Raw genomic sequence first — 15,775 nt, 5'->3', positions numbered from 1 at the left:
AACTGGGAATAATTCCCACGGACATTATAACAAACACAGAGCTTGACTTGATAGATGACTATGATAGTTACACAAATATGAAAATAGCCGTCGCCTTACACGACAATAGTATCGTAATAATTCTTCAGATTCCTCAATATTCAAAGGAAATTCTATCGAAAATTATATTTGAGAAAATTCTCAATGTAAAATATAAATCAATTATATTGAATACCTACGAAATACTAATAGATTCCAAAAATAATATTTTTGATGTAAACGTTAAAGATATTCTTAAGAAAAATTTAGTTCAAATTTCTAATGAATGTATTTCAAACATATTAAACTTCGAAGAAGCATACTGCGATATGCGAACGTTAGACGAATCAGTCGTAATCGAAATTTTACCCGGTATACTAATATTAAAAAACTTCTACTTCAAAGTCGAGCATAACTGTAATAAATTTGATATCAGAATAAACGGAAACTTTTTAGTAAAATTTGAAAATTTTGAAATTAGCGCAATGAACAAAGCTTTTAATAATGTAAAACTAAAATTTTACGACCAATTTATTCTACCTAATGTTATAACAAAAATCAAAGGAAAATCGAATGCAACTTTTTCAAATTTAAAGTTAGAATCACTATATTTAGAACAAATTAAACATGTAAAATATATCGAACAAATACAATATCAAACAAAGAAATCAAATTTTATAAATATAGGCATAAACATAATAATTGTTCTTACCATCATAGTGTTAACGATATATATTATACATAAAACAAATAAAAAACTGTCTATATTGCATATTTCGTCGGAGCCTTAAACTAACGGTGCGGGTGTTATAGTAAAGCCCTTAAGAGTAATATAATACGCATAATAAATTCTTAATATTCAGAATTTAACTGAATTTGCATTTCCGGCACATGCCAATACCCTTTCACATTTCATAAATGCTGAAATGGCTAAAGAACCTTTTATCACATATTAATCGAAAGAATATTGAACTTGCTTAGCAAATGCTGACTTTGCTAAAGAACTTTTTTATCACATATTAATTAAACAAATATTGAACTTACTTAACAAATGCTGAATTTGCGTTTCCGGCACATGCCAATATATTTCATATTTTTTTATAGCAAAACAATTCCAAAGAATCGATTTGCAAATAATAATTTAATTTCCTGCTGACCAAATATGCAAGGTAGACATAACGAAAGGTATAAGTAAGACAATTGTAATAAGTTCTAGTAGTCTGTAATTAGCAATCTAAAAGGTAGATTGAACAGTCGGTAGGATGAAAGATCAAATAAAGTGAAGTTTACGGATTAAAGAAAAATCATTTCGCTATTTTTTTTTCTTCCAAACGAACTTCAATTTAAAGTATTAAACAGTTTATCTATTATACAATACACATAGTCGTGGACACTGTTGAACAAATAAAAATGCGTTCCGTTATCGACTCGAGGTTTGCCTTTATTCTTTGAAGTTCAAACACAGAGTGACTTAATCTTAAAAAATACATTAAACTTATCAATTACCCCCACCATAAGTTGTCTATTATTCCATGTCACTTTGCGAAAGTATTGCAGTTAATGCTTATGAATATGAACTGAATTCATATGTGCCAAAATATACAAAGAATTTTCATATATAATATTTTCTGTTAACTTGCTTATATGCATGTACAATGTACATTGTACATATAACCGCACACACAAGCAATTTATTCCTCCATATGTGTATGTCGCCCTAAGCTAAAATTCTAATGGTGCCGACGTTATCGTAGTCTCTTTCCGTTGTCCGTAGAATACTCAAATTTGAGTAACACTTGTGCTCGTAGAAAAAAGCTGTTTTCCTTCGGATACATATTTACATAATAAATTCATCGGTTTGTGTGTGTTTGTATTTCATGGTATCGTCACAATGTTGCCACTGATATTTTTGTATACACACTTTTACACACATCCGCCCATATACTCACGGAGCACCCTAATAGTGCGTTCATTTATGTTTAAAACTCAATTCGAATATAAAGACAATACAGTAGATTCTGTTTGTATGCGGTATATACGATCCGCAAGAAACAGCATAAAAAAAGCTATCAGTTCTATAGTAAAATCAGAGAACGTAAATTCATAGAGAAGGCGCAATCGGCCCGTTCCTCATATTGGGCTCTAGCAAAACACGGGTAAGAAAATGAAATTAGCACAAGTTAACAGTAGGAAATTAATTAATATGGCTGCCGGAGAGAAATGGGAGGGAGAGAGTGATACGCAAGTGTGAAAAAATGTAGTTTACATTAGCTTATATTTGCTTGCGTACAGAACAGATTTGTTCATTTGATATGTCCATATGATTTATATGCATGTTTACAGATTTGTTCTTTTTGTTTTTTTTTAATGAAAATTGCGCGTAATTGTATCTATGCATGTTTATATACATACATATATTAGCATAGGACATACAGCTATGGTCAAACGTTTAGCGCACTTAAAAAGAGTTCAATATAATGCTCGATTAAATGATATGAAACCAAATTAAATCCAGTTTTTTGAACCAAATACATTTATATTAACACTTTATTATAAGACAAAATAACTTAAAGTAGACAGTTTTTCCTAGTAAAAATATGAAAAAATGGAAGTAATTCTTATTTGGTCATAGTGGGATTTGGACAAAGACTTAGCGCAGTTTTGAAATATGAAATGTTTGTAAGAATTGAGAAAAGATTGTTGACTATTATTATTTACCGTATCAATATTTGGTAGAATAGCCGTTATTCTGTATAACCGCTTCACACCTGCGTGGTAAACTCTCTATTAACTTTTGGCACCTGTCCAAAGGAATAGAGTTCCATGCTTCCCGTACACCTTCCCAAAGTTCATCGATATTTTAAATTTTTTTTTTGTCCAACCATCGTCTTCACATCATTCCACAAGTTTTCGATTGGATTTAAATCCGGACTTTGTGCTGGCCAATCGAGCTGGGTAATATATATTTTCCTGCGAAAGCCAGTTTTTGACCACTCCCGCAGTATGTTTGGGATCGTTGTCGTGCATAAATATCCAATTTTTGCATGTTTGACTATTGCCATCTCATAAAGTCCATCCGTAAAGTATTTATGAAATATGATATTCCAACCGCCCATGGCACTGCAAGCTTTAAGATCATTAGGAAGTTATTTGATATTGATCAAAAGATTGATCTTCTTTTTCAGGTAGCACCTGAACCTAGATTTTTAAACCACTACAATTTTCACTTAATCACGATGGACTGAGATTAGTGTTTTAAAAATCAGGTAAATCGCAATGACTTAATCGATGTCAATATCGAAGTCGTGTGAGAAATTGTTATAATATGAGAACAATTTCGTAATTCGTGCTTTCACAATTTTATATATTTTTTTTTTTCATTTCAGGAAATGTACAATAAATACCTATTATCTATAGTGTCATCTGATGTGGCAACGCTGCCATAAGCTTAAAAAATACATCTCTGTGGATGTCCGTCCAGTTGAGCAGTACCCGTTACCGGCAACACCCGAAGTTTGGTAATTAATGGAAATAATTGAAATACGGTCTTGGTTATACAAAAAAACGAAAATAAATGATATATATAATATATAGCATTAAAAGTGTAGTCGTGTTTCAATTGGTAAACGTTGGCTATAGTGACTGAGGTACATCGTGGGCATATGAAAATTTTCAGAAGTGGGATTATGAGCAACCGCCTGAGACTTCGCTGACAACGCGCCGTTAAATTGAGACTCCGCTGGCAAAATCGTTCAAATTGCTACGGGTACGTGTATTTAGTTGTTGCGATATTCAACGAAATCGATGTATGTATGTGATGACCGAACACGTCGGCCTTTAAATCACAGCATCCGAAACCGAAAGTGAAGTGAACGAAGAAAAATACTTCTAACCGAAAAAGTCCGCAAAAATTCGAAGTCGCAAATTGGTCCGAAGCAAAATGCCATTAGGGGGCGTCCATAAATTACGTGAGATGTTTAAGGGGGGGAGGGGGTCGAGTCAAGTCTCATCTAATCTTACGTTGAAGAGAGGGGGGGTCTCGGCAAATATCACGCAATTTTTTTTCTGATTGAAACAAAAAAATTGTACATGCTTAAGATTTAATCTCAAGCGTAATCGTAGTATGATTAAGATCATTCACTAATTCGTTCGAAAGAAAATAATTTCATTCATACTTCGACGTTATACATTACTACTGTCAAACCACCATATTTGTTTTATACCAAATAGCTCAATTTAATCTGAATTTGCGGTACAGTGTAGCCCGTCGGTTGTTTTCGCGCCACTATGAGCCGAACGCCCTATCACTCAGGTTGACGTTTGACAATTCCGGACTTTAAAGAACATGGCGGAAAATCATTTGCTCCATTTCTAATACGCGTACCGATTCAACCGCTGAATGCCTTTATCAGCACGCCTATTGATCTCTATTGCCCAAGTATACGTGATAATTTAGAGAAAATATGCTGCAGTACATGCGGTATTTACTTCGCATCTATCACAAGAGCTGCAGAGCACAGGAGAGCAGCTCACATTGCACCAGCTAAGCAAGCGCGTATGTTCCGCAAAGTGCGACCCTCACGGATTGTCACAAGACGAGCTAATGAGTTACTGTGCGCAAGCGTCAACGGCTTAGAGTGGCTAGATTAGAACGAAGTTGAAGGAGCACATGATTTTACTGAAAATCATATGGACATGTTGGTCCCAATAGTCTCTCTTGAAACCGCGCATGATTCTCCATGGACTGATTTAGAGTAGATATTAATTTTTTAATCACAGTAGTTACGATTTAAGTCTTCTATTGTTAAATTTTTATTACACTTATAACTCTCAGCAATATTGATTACTAGTCTTAACTAGTCGTAAATAAAAGCACGAAGCAAATTTTTTTTCTTTTTACAATAACAATCCAACGCGTTTACATAAGAAACCCACATTTTGAAAAATCTCACGTGAGATTGGGGGATGGGGGAGGGGGTTGAATAAAATCTCACGACATCTCACAAGGGGGGGAGGGAGGGTCAGAAAATTTAAAAAAACACCTCACGTAATTTATGGACGCCCCCTTACGCAGCCGAAAAGTATGTGATTTAAAAAAGAAGTGCCGTGATGCTGGTTTACCAGTAACGGGTAACAAAAATCAACTAATTGAACGGTTGATGGACAACAATATATCCGAAAGCGAAAGTGATGCTCAAAGTGTTGTAATGCAGCGTTTATCGTCTTTAGAAAAAACTATTTCGGACTTAGTGCTACAACAAAAAGAAAATACAACGACATAAAATAATTTTGTACCACCAATATCGTCTTCGCCGGTAAATGTTATTGGTAATATGGAAAAGTCCGCTCCAACCGTAACGAGTACATATACCGTGATGCATCCACAAGTATTACCGAACGCATACAATAGTCAACATTCGCTGTGGACAACCGCTCAAGAGCCCAGCATTGTTAATTTTGCCGAATTTTCTCAATCACGTCGCGTTTGTGCCGCAATCAAATGCATATGTTTCGCACGCTTGTATGCAAGCACCACCGACTTAAGCGCCACCGACATTTGTGCCACCAGTGACATCCGCGCCGTATGCAACGTACCAGAATCCGTCAGTACCGTACACATTCGATTACGTTCGCGCACCGCCGGTAGTACCGAATTATCACAATCCATACGAGAATGTGCGCGATATTGTTGAACTTTTACCCGTTTTTGACCCATCGCCCGATCGTTCGTTAACATCAAAACAATTCGTAAAACGCGTTGAAAATCTGAGAAGTGTATATGGGTGGAGAGAAAACACACTTTTGTTTGCCGTACAGCAAAAGATGCGGGGATCAGCAAAATATTGGGTTGATTCTCTGCAAGACGTGTTTATTTCGTGGGCAGAATTCGTTCATAAATTTCTGCTAAACTTTCCGTGCATCGAAAATGAAGCCGATGTGCATCTTAAGATGGCACAAACGAAACGGCAAAACAATGAGTCCGCTCAAGAGTTTTATTACCGCATGCTTGCCTTAGGTTCAAAAGGTGGGTTATCCGACTCGAGTATTGCGCGCCATATTATAAACGGCATTAATGATTCAGACTTAAGTAAGAAGATTTACTAAGTGACATTATAAACTTTAATATTTATAACGAAGTGAAAACCGCGCCACCTAAAATGGTATTCAAAACAAACGCGTCGATAGAAAAACCGCCGAATCGAAAGTTTCCGGTTACAGAAAATCAAAAGCCACAAACACCGTTACCACTCGAAAAAGTTAAGTGCTATAACTGCTTTAAATTTGGACATTATTCCGTAAATTGTGCCGAGCCACAACGTAAGCCACGCTATGAAAAGTGCCAACGCACAACGCATAAAACCGCAGACTGTAATGTAAAAACTGAAAACCGCATTAATATAATTGATCAGCGCGCATGTGATGATAAAATAGTTAAAACAATCAAAGTGAACGGTATAGAAACTCTAGCATTTGTGGACCCTGGTAGTAGTCGTACACTTATTCGTAAAACATTCACGCGTAAAGTCGGAGACGTGCGTGAGCAGCTCACAATATTGAAAGGGTTCGCGGGTGGACAATATGCTAGTACCGAAATTGTAAGTGCGATAATAGAAATTGACGGTAATAATAATCCAACTATTATGCCTGCCATTGACGATGATTTCTTGTGTGAAACCGTATTGTTAGGATGAGACGTATTGTGCCGCGCGGGTAATCGCTTAGTTATTGAACAAGATCAGTGCCGCATAGAAGACATAAATAAAATTGACGTTACAAATGATTTAAGTGTAATTGATCGCCAGAGCTTGCAACAACTACTAACACAACACGCTGATGTTTTTGCAAGAAATTTATCTGAAATTGGTAAGTGTGATGTTGCAAAAATGAGTATCGAATTAAACATCAACATACCAATTTGCCTTAAGCCGTACCGTATTCCGTTCGCTAAACGCGCGATCGTTTCCGAAATCGTATCTGAATTATTGAGCAACAATATAATTCGACCGAGTGAGTCACCTTACGCCGCGCCAGTTGTTCTCGTAGAAAAAAAGAATGGCGAACATCGCTTATGTGTGGACTACCGCAGTCTAAACAAAGTTACTATAAAAAGACCTTATCCCATGCCGATCATGGAAGAACAGTTCGCGCAACTTGCCGGAAATAATTTTTTTACAACGCTTGATCTACGTACCGGGTATTATCAAATCGAAATAGATGAATCCTCAAAAAAATATACCGCTTTCGTAACTACTGACGGCCACTACGAATACAACCACATGCCGTTCGGTCTGGTAAAAGCGCCCGCTGTGTTCCAATGTATGATGGATAAAATTATTGCACAAATGCCGCGCGGTGAAGAGTTAGCATATTTGGATGACGTTATTATTCCAAGTAAAACTATTGACGAAGGACTTAAGCGACTCGAAAAATTTCTAAAAATATTAAAACGTTATGGACTTACATTGCGCATGGACAAATGTAAATTTCTTAAAAATGAAATTTAGCATTTGGGCCATGTAATTAATAGAAACGGTATAACGCCGGGTAAACGTAAAGTAGCCGCGATCGCAGATTTTCCGCCGCCTAAAAACGTCACAGAGGTCCGAAGATTTCTGGGTCTTACTGGATTTTTCCGAAAATTCGTCCCTAACTATTCGGTCATAGTCAAACCAATAATGCAGCTGCTACGTAAAGAAGAACAACAAAAGTTTGTGTGGGGCGAAGCGCAAAAAAACTGTGCAATGAACCACTTCTTGCGCTCTACGATTCGTCCGCTCAGCATGAGGTGCATACCGATGCGTCTAGTGTTGGGCTGGCAGGAGTTATGCTGCAATAATCTGATGGCAAAAAGTGGCAACCAGTGTTTTACTATAGCCGACATTGCACTGACGCAGAAAGCCGCTACCATAGCTACGCGCTAGAAGCGCTCGCCGCTGTCGAAACGCTGGACCGCTTCCGCATATATTTACTTGGGAAACCGTTCCGCCTCGTAACCGATTGCTCCGCGCTCGCAAAAATTAAAGAAAATAAAGAACTTAAGCCGAATATTGCACGTTGGTGGCTCAGACTACTCGAATTCGATTTTGAGTGTATCCACCGCCAGGGAAGCTCGTTATCCCACGTGGACGCGCTCAGTCGTATGCCGGTAGAAAAACCAAAAGAAGTAGAACCAGCCGGTTTCGTACTTACAGTGACCGCAGATCAGCGCGACTGGCTTTTAACAATGCAACTGCAAGACACCGCGCTCCGTGAAATAATACCGAAGACATACCAGGTATGCAAATCACGAAGAAGAAATTTTGCTCAGTTTACACATCAGACAAAATAAAACGTTGGTACAGTAGTGCACCTGAACTTGACGATGATGATTCCGACCATGAAATCGAGGGCAATTTACCTGCCGAGTGGCCGAGCTGTCTCCTGATGTGGCAACGCTGCCATAAGCTTAAAAAATACATCTCTGTGGATGTCCGTCCAGTTGAGCAGTACCCGTTACCGGCAACACCCGAAGTTTGGTAATATATTGAAATAATTGAAATACGGTCTTGGTTATACAAAAAAACGAAAATAAATGATATATATTATATATAGCATTAAAAGTGTAGTCGTGTTTCAATTGGTAAACGTTGGCTATAGTGACTTAGGTACATCGTGGGCATATGACAATAGTATTATTTTAAAACATGGCGCTTATTCTGACTAAACTACAATATGTACAGATATGAAATATATATCAAAAGAAAGGTTTTGATGAGCATATTTCCGGAAAATTATAAAAATTAAAATTGGTTAATTTGTTCATGAAATATTTGCGTGTAAAGTTATCAAAATTTTCATATTGATAACAGCGATGTCTATGCAAAGCGGGATGACACACAAATATATAGGCATATATATGAGTACGTTTGCTTTGTTTAGCTCTCTTTCTAATGAGCACAGCATTGTATACATTTGGATTCTCAATAATTGTTTTGTTTTGTTCTCTTTACTAATAAATATGTATTCATGAACATAGTCCCAACCAAGAATGATAGAAAGAAGATTGCGCCCATCAGAGCGTACGTGACGTCACGTTTGCTGAGTTGTGCAGTATTGTCAACCATTTGCCCTTCGCAATAAATTTAATGCTTTTTTATACCGAAAATGCGAAAATTTTTAAGTTTTGTGTTTTTTTTTTGTTTTTTTAATTTTAAGCTACCAAAACTTTAAGTTAAAAAACAAACTATATTATTAAACAAAAAAAGGTTAAAAAGGTCACTCTGAGAAGATTTTAGTGCTAATGAAAATTTTTTTACTCTTATAAAATTTGATAATTTGAAAAGGCAAATTTAATTTTTGGCTCCATTTAAGGTTATGCAAAAATATTAAATGCCCCTCTCTCAACTCTTCTTAAGATTGAAAACGTTTTTACACATTTTAAAAAGCCTTTGAATTTATTGAATGCGAATTAAAACCATAGAGGTGTAATCGTTTCTTCCGGTCATCAATCCTTAGTGAGACATAAGACATAAGAGTTATATTCATTGTAAAAATAAACAACAAAATACCAGAAAATACTAAAGAAACCATACTAACATTTTTACAAAAAGACTACCTTATCTAGTTACATAACTTCAAATATAGCAAAAAAGTCGTTCCCTTAACAAAAGAGTCTCGCTTAACAAAAACAACTCATAAATTAAATTGTACATAAGCATAACACATTTATTTAAAAATACGCACATTTTAAAGACAACTTGTCACGCATACAAAGTTCTTTAAGTGATTCAATAAAAATTTGTTGGGTTATTTTCTTTAAATGGGCATTTAAGTGCGTTTTTATATCCAAAGCTAGGCAACTCTGCAGTAGCGAGAGAGAGATTTGACTGCCGAAAGCAAAAGAACACCAACAAAACCGGCAATCGCGGGCAATGCCACCAGATGCTAAAAAAAAGTAAAGCTAAATCAAACTGAGTGAATTATTTAACTAATTCTTAAAAAATGTATATTTTACAAAATTATAAACATGCCATTTTAATTAGAACAGCTAGAAAAATGTCATGAAGAAAGAACTAAAACTCCGAGACTAAATAACAAATAACAAAAACAAATCTGGCCATACTGGAGCTAAAATCACGTAACTAGTTGTCAAATTCGCTGAGCGCAAAGTAACGGGACCACGATAGGCACCATCTCATTATTCTTTCCATCATGGTCCCAACTGGTGCAGCGAATTTTTTTCAAAATTTTGTTGTGATGGCAATAATTGGTATGAATTGACAATTGACTTGAAATTTGTCAATTCACTTAAAACAACGGTAACAGTGCAAATTAGAAAGAGTTTTGGACAGACGCAAAATAGAATTTATTTTAAGAAAAAGTACATCCATATTTAATTTAATTAATTAATTAAAAATTAATAATTAAAGAACACCATTACCCTTCAAATCAACGAACTTTTTGACGCAGATATACATTTTTAAGTGTTTTTTTTTCTTTGTATTGTATTCTATGTGTGTACATGCATATTTTTATGTATGCAGCCATTATCAAATCATATATGAATATGAACTTTGAACATTTTTTTACCATTCTTCTTAAAATTTTTTAAAACGTAAAGATCTGTGGAAAAAAATTTTTACTTTTGCAAATCCAACAAATTTTACGAATGGCAAAACAAAAAATTGTATAATTGTGTTGGTGAATGGCACACGACTTATCATAAAACAAATGCATCCGAATGGTTTGCACGCGGAAGTGTTATGCGGAGAGGCTCAGGGAAGGCGATTTCTATTGCCTCGTATAAATTTGCAGCAGAGCGAAACCACACTTCCTTTTAGGTTGAAGCGCCGCCAATTTCCCACTACAATAGCCTTCGCCATAACAATAAATAAGGCCCAGGGGCAAACATTATCAAAGGTGGGCCTTCATTTAAAGAAGGACTGCTTTGCTCACGGCCAATTTTATGTTGCGTTAAGCGGGGTTAGATCCTGGAAAAATATACGAGTTCAAATGGGCAATAACGAAAACTTGACGTTGAATGTAGTTTATAATGAAGTAATTTAAAAACAAAAATTACTGATTTAACTGAAAAAAATTTTAAAAATGTTATATGCATAAGTTCTTACATATTACATATGAATAAAAATATACACTTTTCTAATCATAATAACTTTTAATATATAAAAGTGTCACATATGCTGTTTACTTTCCGTGGGAAAAAATCCCACCCGATTTTCGGGGGTTACATACTAGTTTATAGTATTGTAATATATATATATACTATATATGAGTAGTTAACTTACTTGTTGGTAAAAATAAAAAAAATAGAGATTAAAAAAACTAGTGTTTCAATTTTCTTAAGGATAATAATATTTATTTGGTAAGAAGAAATTAAATGAACATATACCAATAATTTAATTCGACAGGATTTCCTTACAAAATCAATATATTCGTTCAGCTAAATCAAATGAATATCTGCATATGAAAAATCGTTCATATGGACGTGCAAAAGCAAACACGCATATACATAAATACATGCATACAAACTTCCATAGACATACATCCATATGAGGCTGCGAGCACTTGCGACAGAAAAAATATTTCGATTCGCTATTGCTGTCGAGAATTTAGAACACATATTTACATACATATATTGATGCATACATATGTACGGAGCCGCGGCCACTAGACTTGGCAAAAATTCAAGATTTACCAAATATTGGCAAACTATTGTAGTATGTAAGCCCCGAAAATCGGGTAGGCTTTTTTCCCACGGAAAGTAAACAGCATATGTGACACTTTTATATATTAAAAGTTATGATGATTAGAAAAGTGTATATTTTTATTCATATGTAATATGTAAGAACTTATGCATATAACATTTTTAAAATTTTTTTCAGTTAAATCAGTAATTTTTGTTTTTAAATTACTTCATTATAAACTTCATTCAACGTCAAGTTTTCGTTATTGCCCATTTGAACTCGTATATTTTTCCAGGATCTAACCCGGCTTAGCGCAACTTAAAGTTGGCCGTGAGCAAAGCAATCCTCCTTTAAATGAAGGCCCACCTTTGATAATGTTTGCCCCTGGGCCTTATTTATTGTTATGGCGAAGGCTATTGTAGTGGGAAATTGGCGGCGCTTCAACCTAAAAGGAGTGTGGTTTCGCTCGGCTGCAAATTTATACGAGGCAATAGAAATCGCCTTCCCTGAGCCTCTCCGCATAACACTTCCGCGTGCAAACCATTCGGATGCATTTGTTTTATGATAAGTCGTGTGCCATTCACCAACACAATTATACAATTTTTTTTTTGCCATTCGTAAAATTTCTTGGATTTGCAAAAGTAAAAATTTTTTTCCACACATCTTTACGTTTTAAAAAATTTTAAGAAGAATGGTAAAAAAAATGTTCAAAGTTCATATTCATATATGATTTGATAATGGCAGCATACAAAAAAATATGCATGTACACACATAGAATACAATACAAAGAAAAAAAAAACACTTAAAAATGTATATCTGTGTCAAAAAGTTCGTTGATTTGATGGGTAATAGTGTTCTTTTAAATGGCGTTGGGCATCGTCTATTACTATAAATGTTTTCTGAGATTAGCTCAAATACAGTTTACCTTTGAAATAGTATCACATAAATAACTAATTTGTCTCTCTCTCCTCATTTTTTAAAACTATTTAAAATTTTGAGTTTTGCAAAAAGGATCAAACACACACAAAATTTTTAAATACATACATACGTTTATATATTGTAGTTCAATTGTACCATATATGAACGAAAACAAAAGTGGATGCTTCTACCAATCATATCCAATATGTTACGTTTTAAACATTTATCACTTACTTACCTGCTCTATTCCTCCACTTAAAGTAGGAACTCTTCTACGAACTCTTCTTGGTCGTCCTCTAGGCATATTTTAAAATTAAATATGGATGTACTTTTTTCTTAAAATCAATTCTATTTTGCGTCTTTCCAAAACTCTTTCTAATTTGCACTGTTACCGTTGTTTTAAGTGAATTGACAAATTTCAAGTCAATTGTCAATTCATACCAATTATTGCCATCACAACAAAATTTTGAAAAAAATTCGCAGCACCCGTTGGGACTATGTTCATGAATACATATTTATTAGTAAAGAGAACAAAACAAAACAATTATTGAGAATCCAAATGTATACAATGCTGTGCTCATTAGAAAGAGAGCTAAACAAAGCAAACGTACTCATATACATGCGTATATTTGTGTGTCATCCCGCTTTGCATAGACAACGCTGTTATCAATATGAAAATTTTGATAACGTTACACGCAAATATTTCATGAACAAATTAACCAATTTTAATTTTTATAATTTTCCGGAAATATGCTCATCAAAACCTTTCTTTTGATATATATTTCATATCTGTACATATTGTAGTTTAGTCAGAATAAGCGCCATGTTTTAAAATAATACTATAGAAGAAGAAGAAGATACTATAGATAATTCAACGCGAAATATTCCAATATTGACTATTTTCGAATGGTCGAGAAAATTGGCATATCGGCGGCTCATTTTATGAATGAAAGTGCTTTGCTCGTAGAAATATGAGCTCTAACTTATCAATGAATTTGTTTTTGTTGTGCTTTTTAATATTTGAAACTGTTCAGCGCCGTCGCGGGTAAATAATCATGGCCGCAACAACATACACATGTAGAGGCATAAAGTAAGTATGTGCGGTTATATGTATATACGAATATTCATTGTTTTGCTTATAATAGAAACTTTTACGTACATATGTATGTACATTGTCCCAACATATGTATTCATATGTATATGCATACATACATACATATGTATATGTACGCGAATACCGTTTAGATGAGTTTGTTTGCTTATGGCCGGCGGGCCAATTAGATGTCCTAAATTCAGTAGTTTTCGCGAAGCGTTGTAGGATGAGAAAAAAAGCAATTAGCCAAATGAAGTTTTGGGGATAGTTTAATATCGCACTTGTTACGTTAAAGCGTAACAACTCAAAAAGAAAAGGAAAAGAGTAACCACCCCAAAATTTGTTGTTTTAGCGCAACTACTAAACAAATAAGAATGAAACAACCGTTGTATTGTTTTTAATGATATTTTCGTGCAATTACATATTTTTTCCCTTGTAATACCTATATTATTAATATTTACGGAAACAGTTTTTCGTCTCTACTGAAAATGTTCAGATTTTGAGTTGTTACGCTTTAACGTAACAAGTGCGATATATTTGAACTAAAAAAAAAAAAATTTGTACAATCTCCAACAATATATTGTAAGCCGAGTTATCAATAGATTCCCAGAGCGCCTTGCCACTGAAGTATCCAACTTCTGTACAAGATACAACTTGCAATTTTCATCTGAAAACAAAAAAAAAAAGATTATTAATTTTGATGTAATTATCTTCGATGTGAACTAAGAAAATTGGGAGAAACACGTAAAATTCGAATTTTTGGGGAAGGTAGAAAAAAAAGTGGTTTTTCAAGGAAAAAAAAACTCTTCAACTGGGTAAAAAAGTCGCTTAAAAAAAGTTTTTGGATGTTTTTTTTAGTTCACATAGAAGATAATTACATCAAAATTAATAATCTTTTTTTTTTTTGTTTTCAGATGAAAATTGCAAGTTGTATCTTGTACAGAATTTGGATACAGGCGCTCTGGGAATCTATTGATAACTCGGCTTACAATATATTGTTGGAGATTGTACAAATTTTTTTTTTTTAGTTCAAATATATATTAAACTATCCCCAAAACTTCATTTGGCTAATTGTTTTTTTTTCTCATCCTACAACGCTTCGCGAAAACTACTGAATTTAGGACATCTAATTGGCCCGCCGGCCTTATGTTAGGAATATGTTTGCATACGCTTGTCTATTTGCTTTTGAATTTTTTATATGTAGAAACATATGAGCTGTGTTTTGAGGCAGGTCAAGATTTTTTTCTGCCCACATGAATATGGATGGTAGATGTTATATCTATTTAGTATATGAATATACATACATACATATGGATATAAAAATTTAAAAAGTTCACATATTGTTGAATAATAACCGTTGATGCAAATGAATGGTTTACAAAGCCAATTTTTTATGTGGATATTTTCAAATTATTTTGATAATACAATTTAGTTAATTAGATACTTAAAATTTCATATTCATGCATGCATATACTTAGAATTATTATTATTATTATTTATTATACCAATATGAAATATAACACTAATTGATAGAGCACACTAGCTACGTAGGCCTACGGTGCTATTGCGTTACTTAGAATTAATTTATTCATCTCACAAGAAATAATCCATTTGCGCATGCAAAATGCCGACGGCAAATAAGCATGACAGAAAAATGTACAAGTCTTCTGTTATTTTCTTTTCCCAAACACCAAATCATGGCATTTTACATTTCAATGCAAACGCTATATTTATTTCTGTTGACTACGCTCCGCTATGTTAACTCTCATCTGTTAATTTTCTTACCCTCGTTTTGATGTGTTTTGACATTTAGCCTGCCCATTCGTTCCTGCCTTCTCTATCAATTTACGTTCTCTGGTAAAACTATAGATACGTTTCAAAAGTGCTAAGAACCGCATAAACCTGAAATAATGTAATAAAATCGCATAAAAAAGGGTACTTGTCCCATATTATAACTATAGATACGTTCCATAGACCGCATGAATCTGAAATAATTAAATAAAATCGCATAAACAAAAAACTGTATTTTTGAAAATTATATCTTTATTTAAGAAACGTCAGA

The 15,775-nt window shown here is 34.3% G+C and overlaps 1 protein-coding gene across 2 annotated transcripts in view; it reads left to right on the top strand.

Moving 5' to 3' along the window:
• Positions 1-3,735, top strand: part of LOC128869181 (uncharacterized) — a 57,241-nt gene extending 53,506 nt beyond the window's left edge. For both annotated transcript variants that reach the window (XR_008455225.1, XM_054111693.1), the window contains exon 5: positions 3,405-3,735. Coding sequence is in view for 1 of the 2 variants with exons in the window: in XM_054111693.1 (XP_053967668.1) it covers positions 3,405-3,464 (60 nt within the window). In the remaining variant the exon portion in view is untranslated. The remainder of the gene's footprint in view (positions 1-3,404) is intronic.
• Positions 3,736-15,775: the final 12,040 nt, after the last annotated feature.

Source organism: Anastrepha ludens, chromosome X, assembly GCF_028408465.1.
Source record: "Anastrepha ludens isolate Willacy chromosome X, idAnaLude1.1, whole genome shotgun sequence".
Lineage (NCBI taxonomy): Eukaryota > Metazoa > Arthropoda > Insecta > Diptera > Tephritidae > Anastrepha > Anastrepha ludens.
This window is presented reverse-complemented; position numbering and strand designations above follow the sequence as displayed.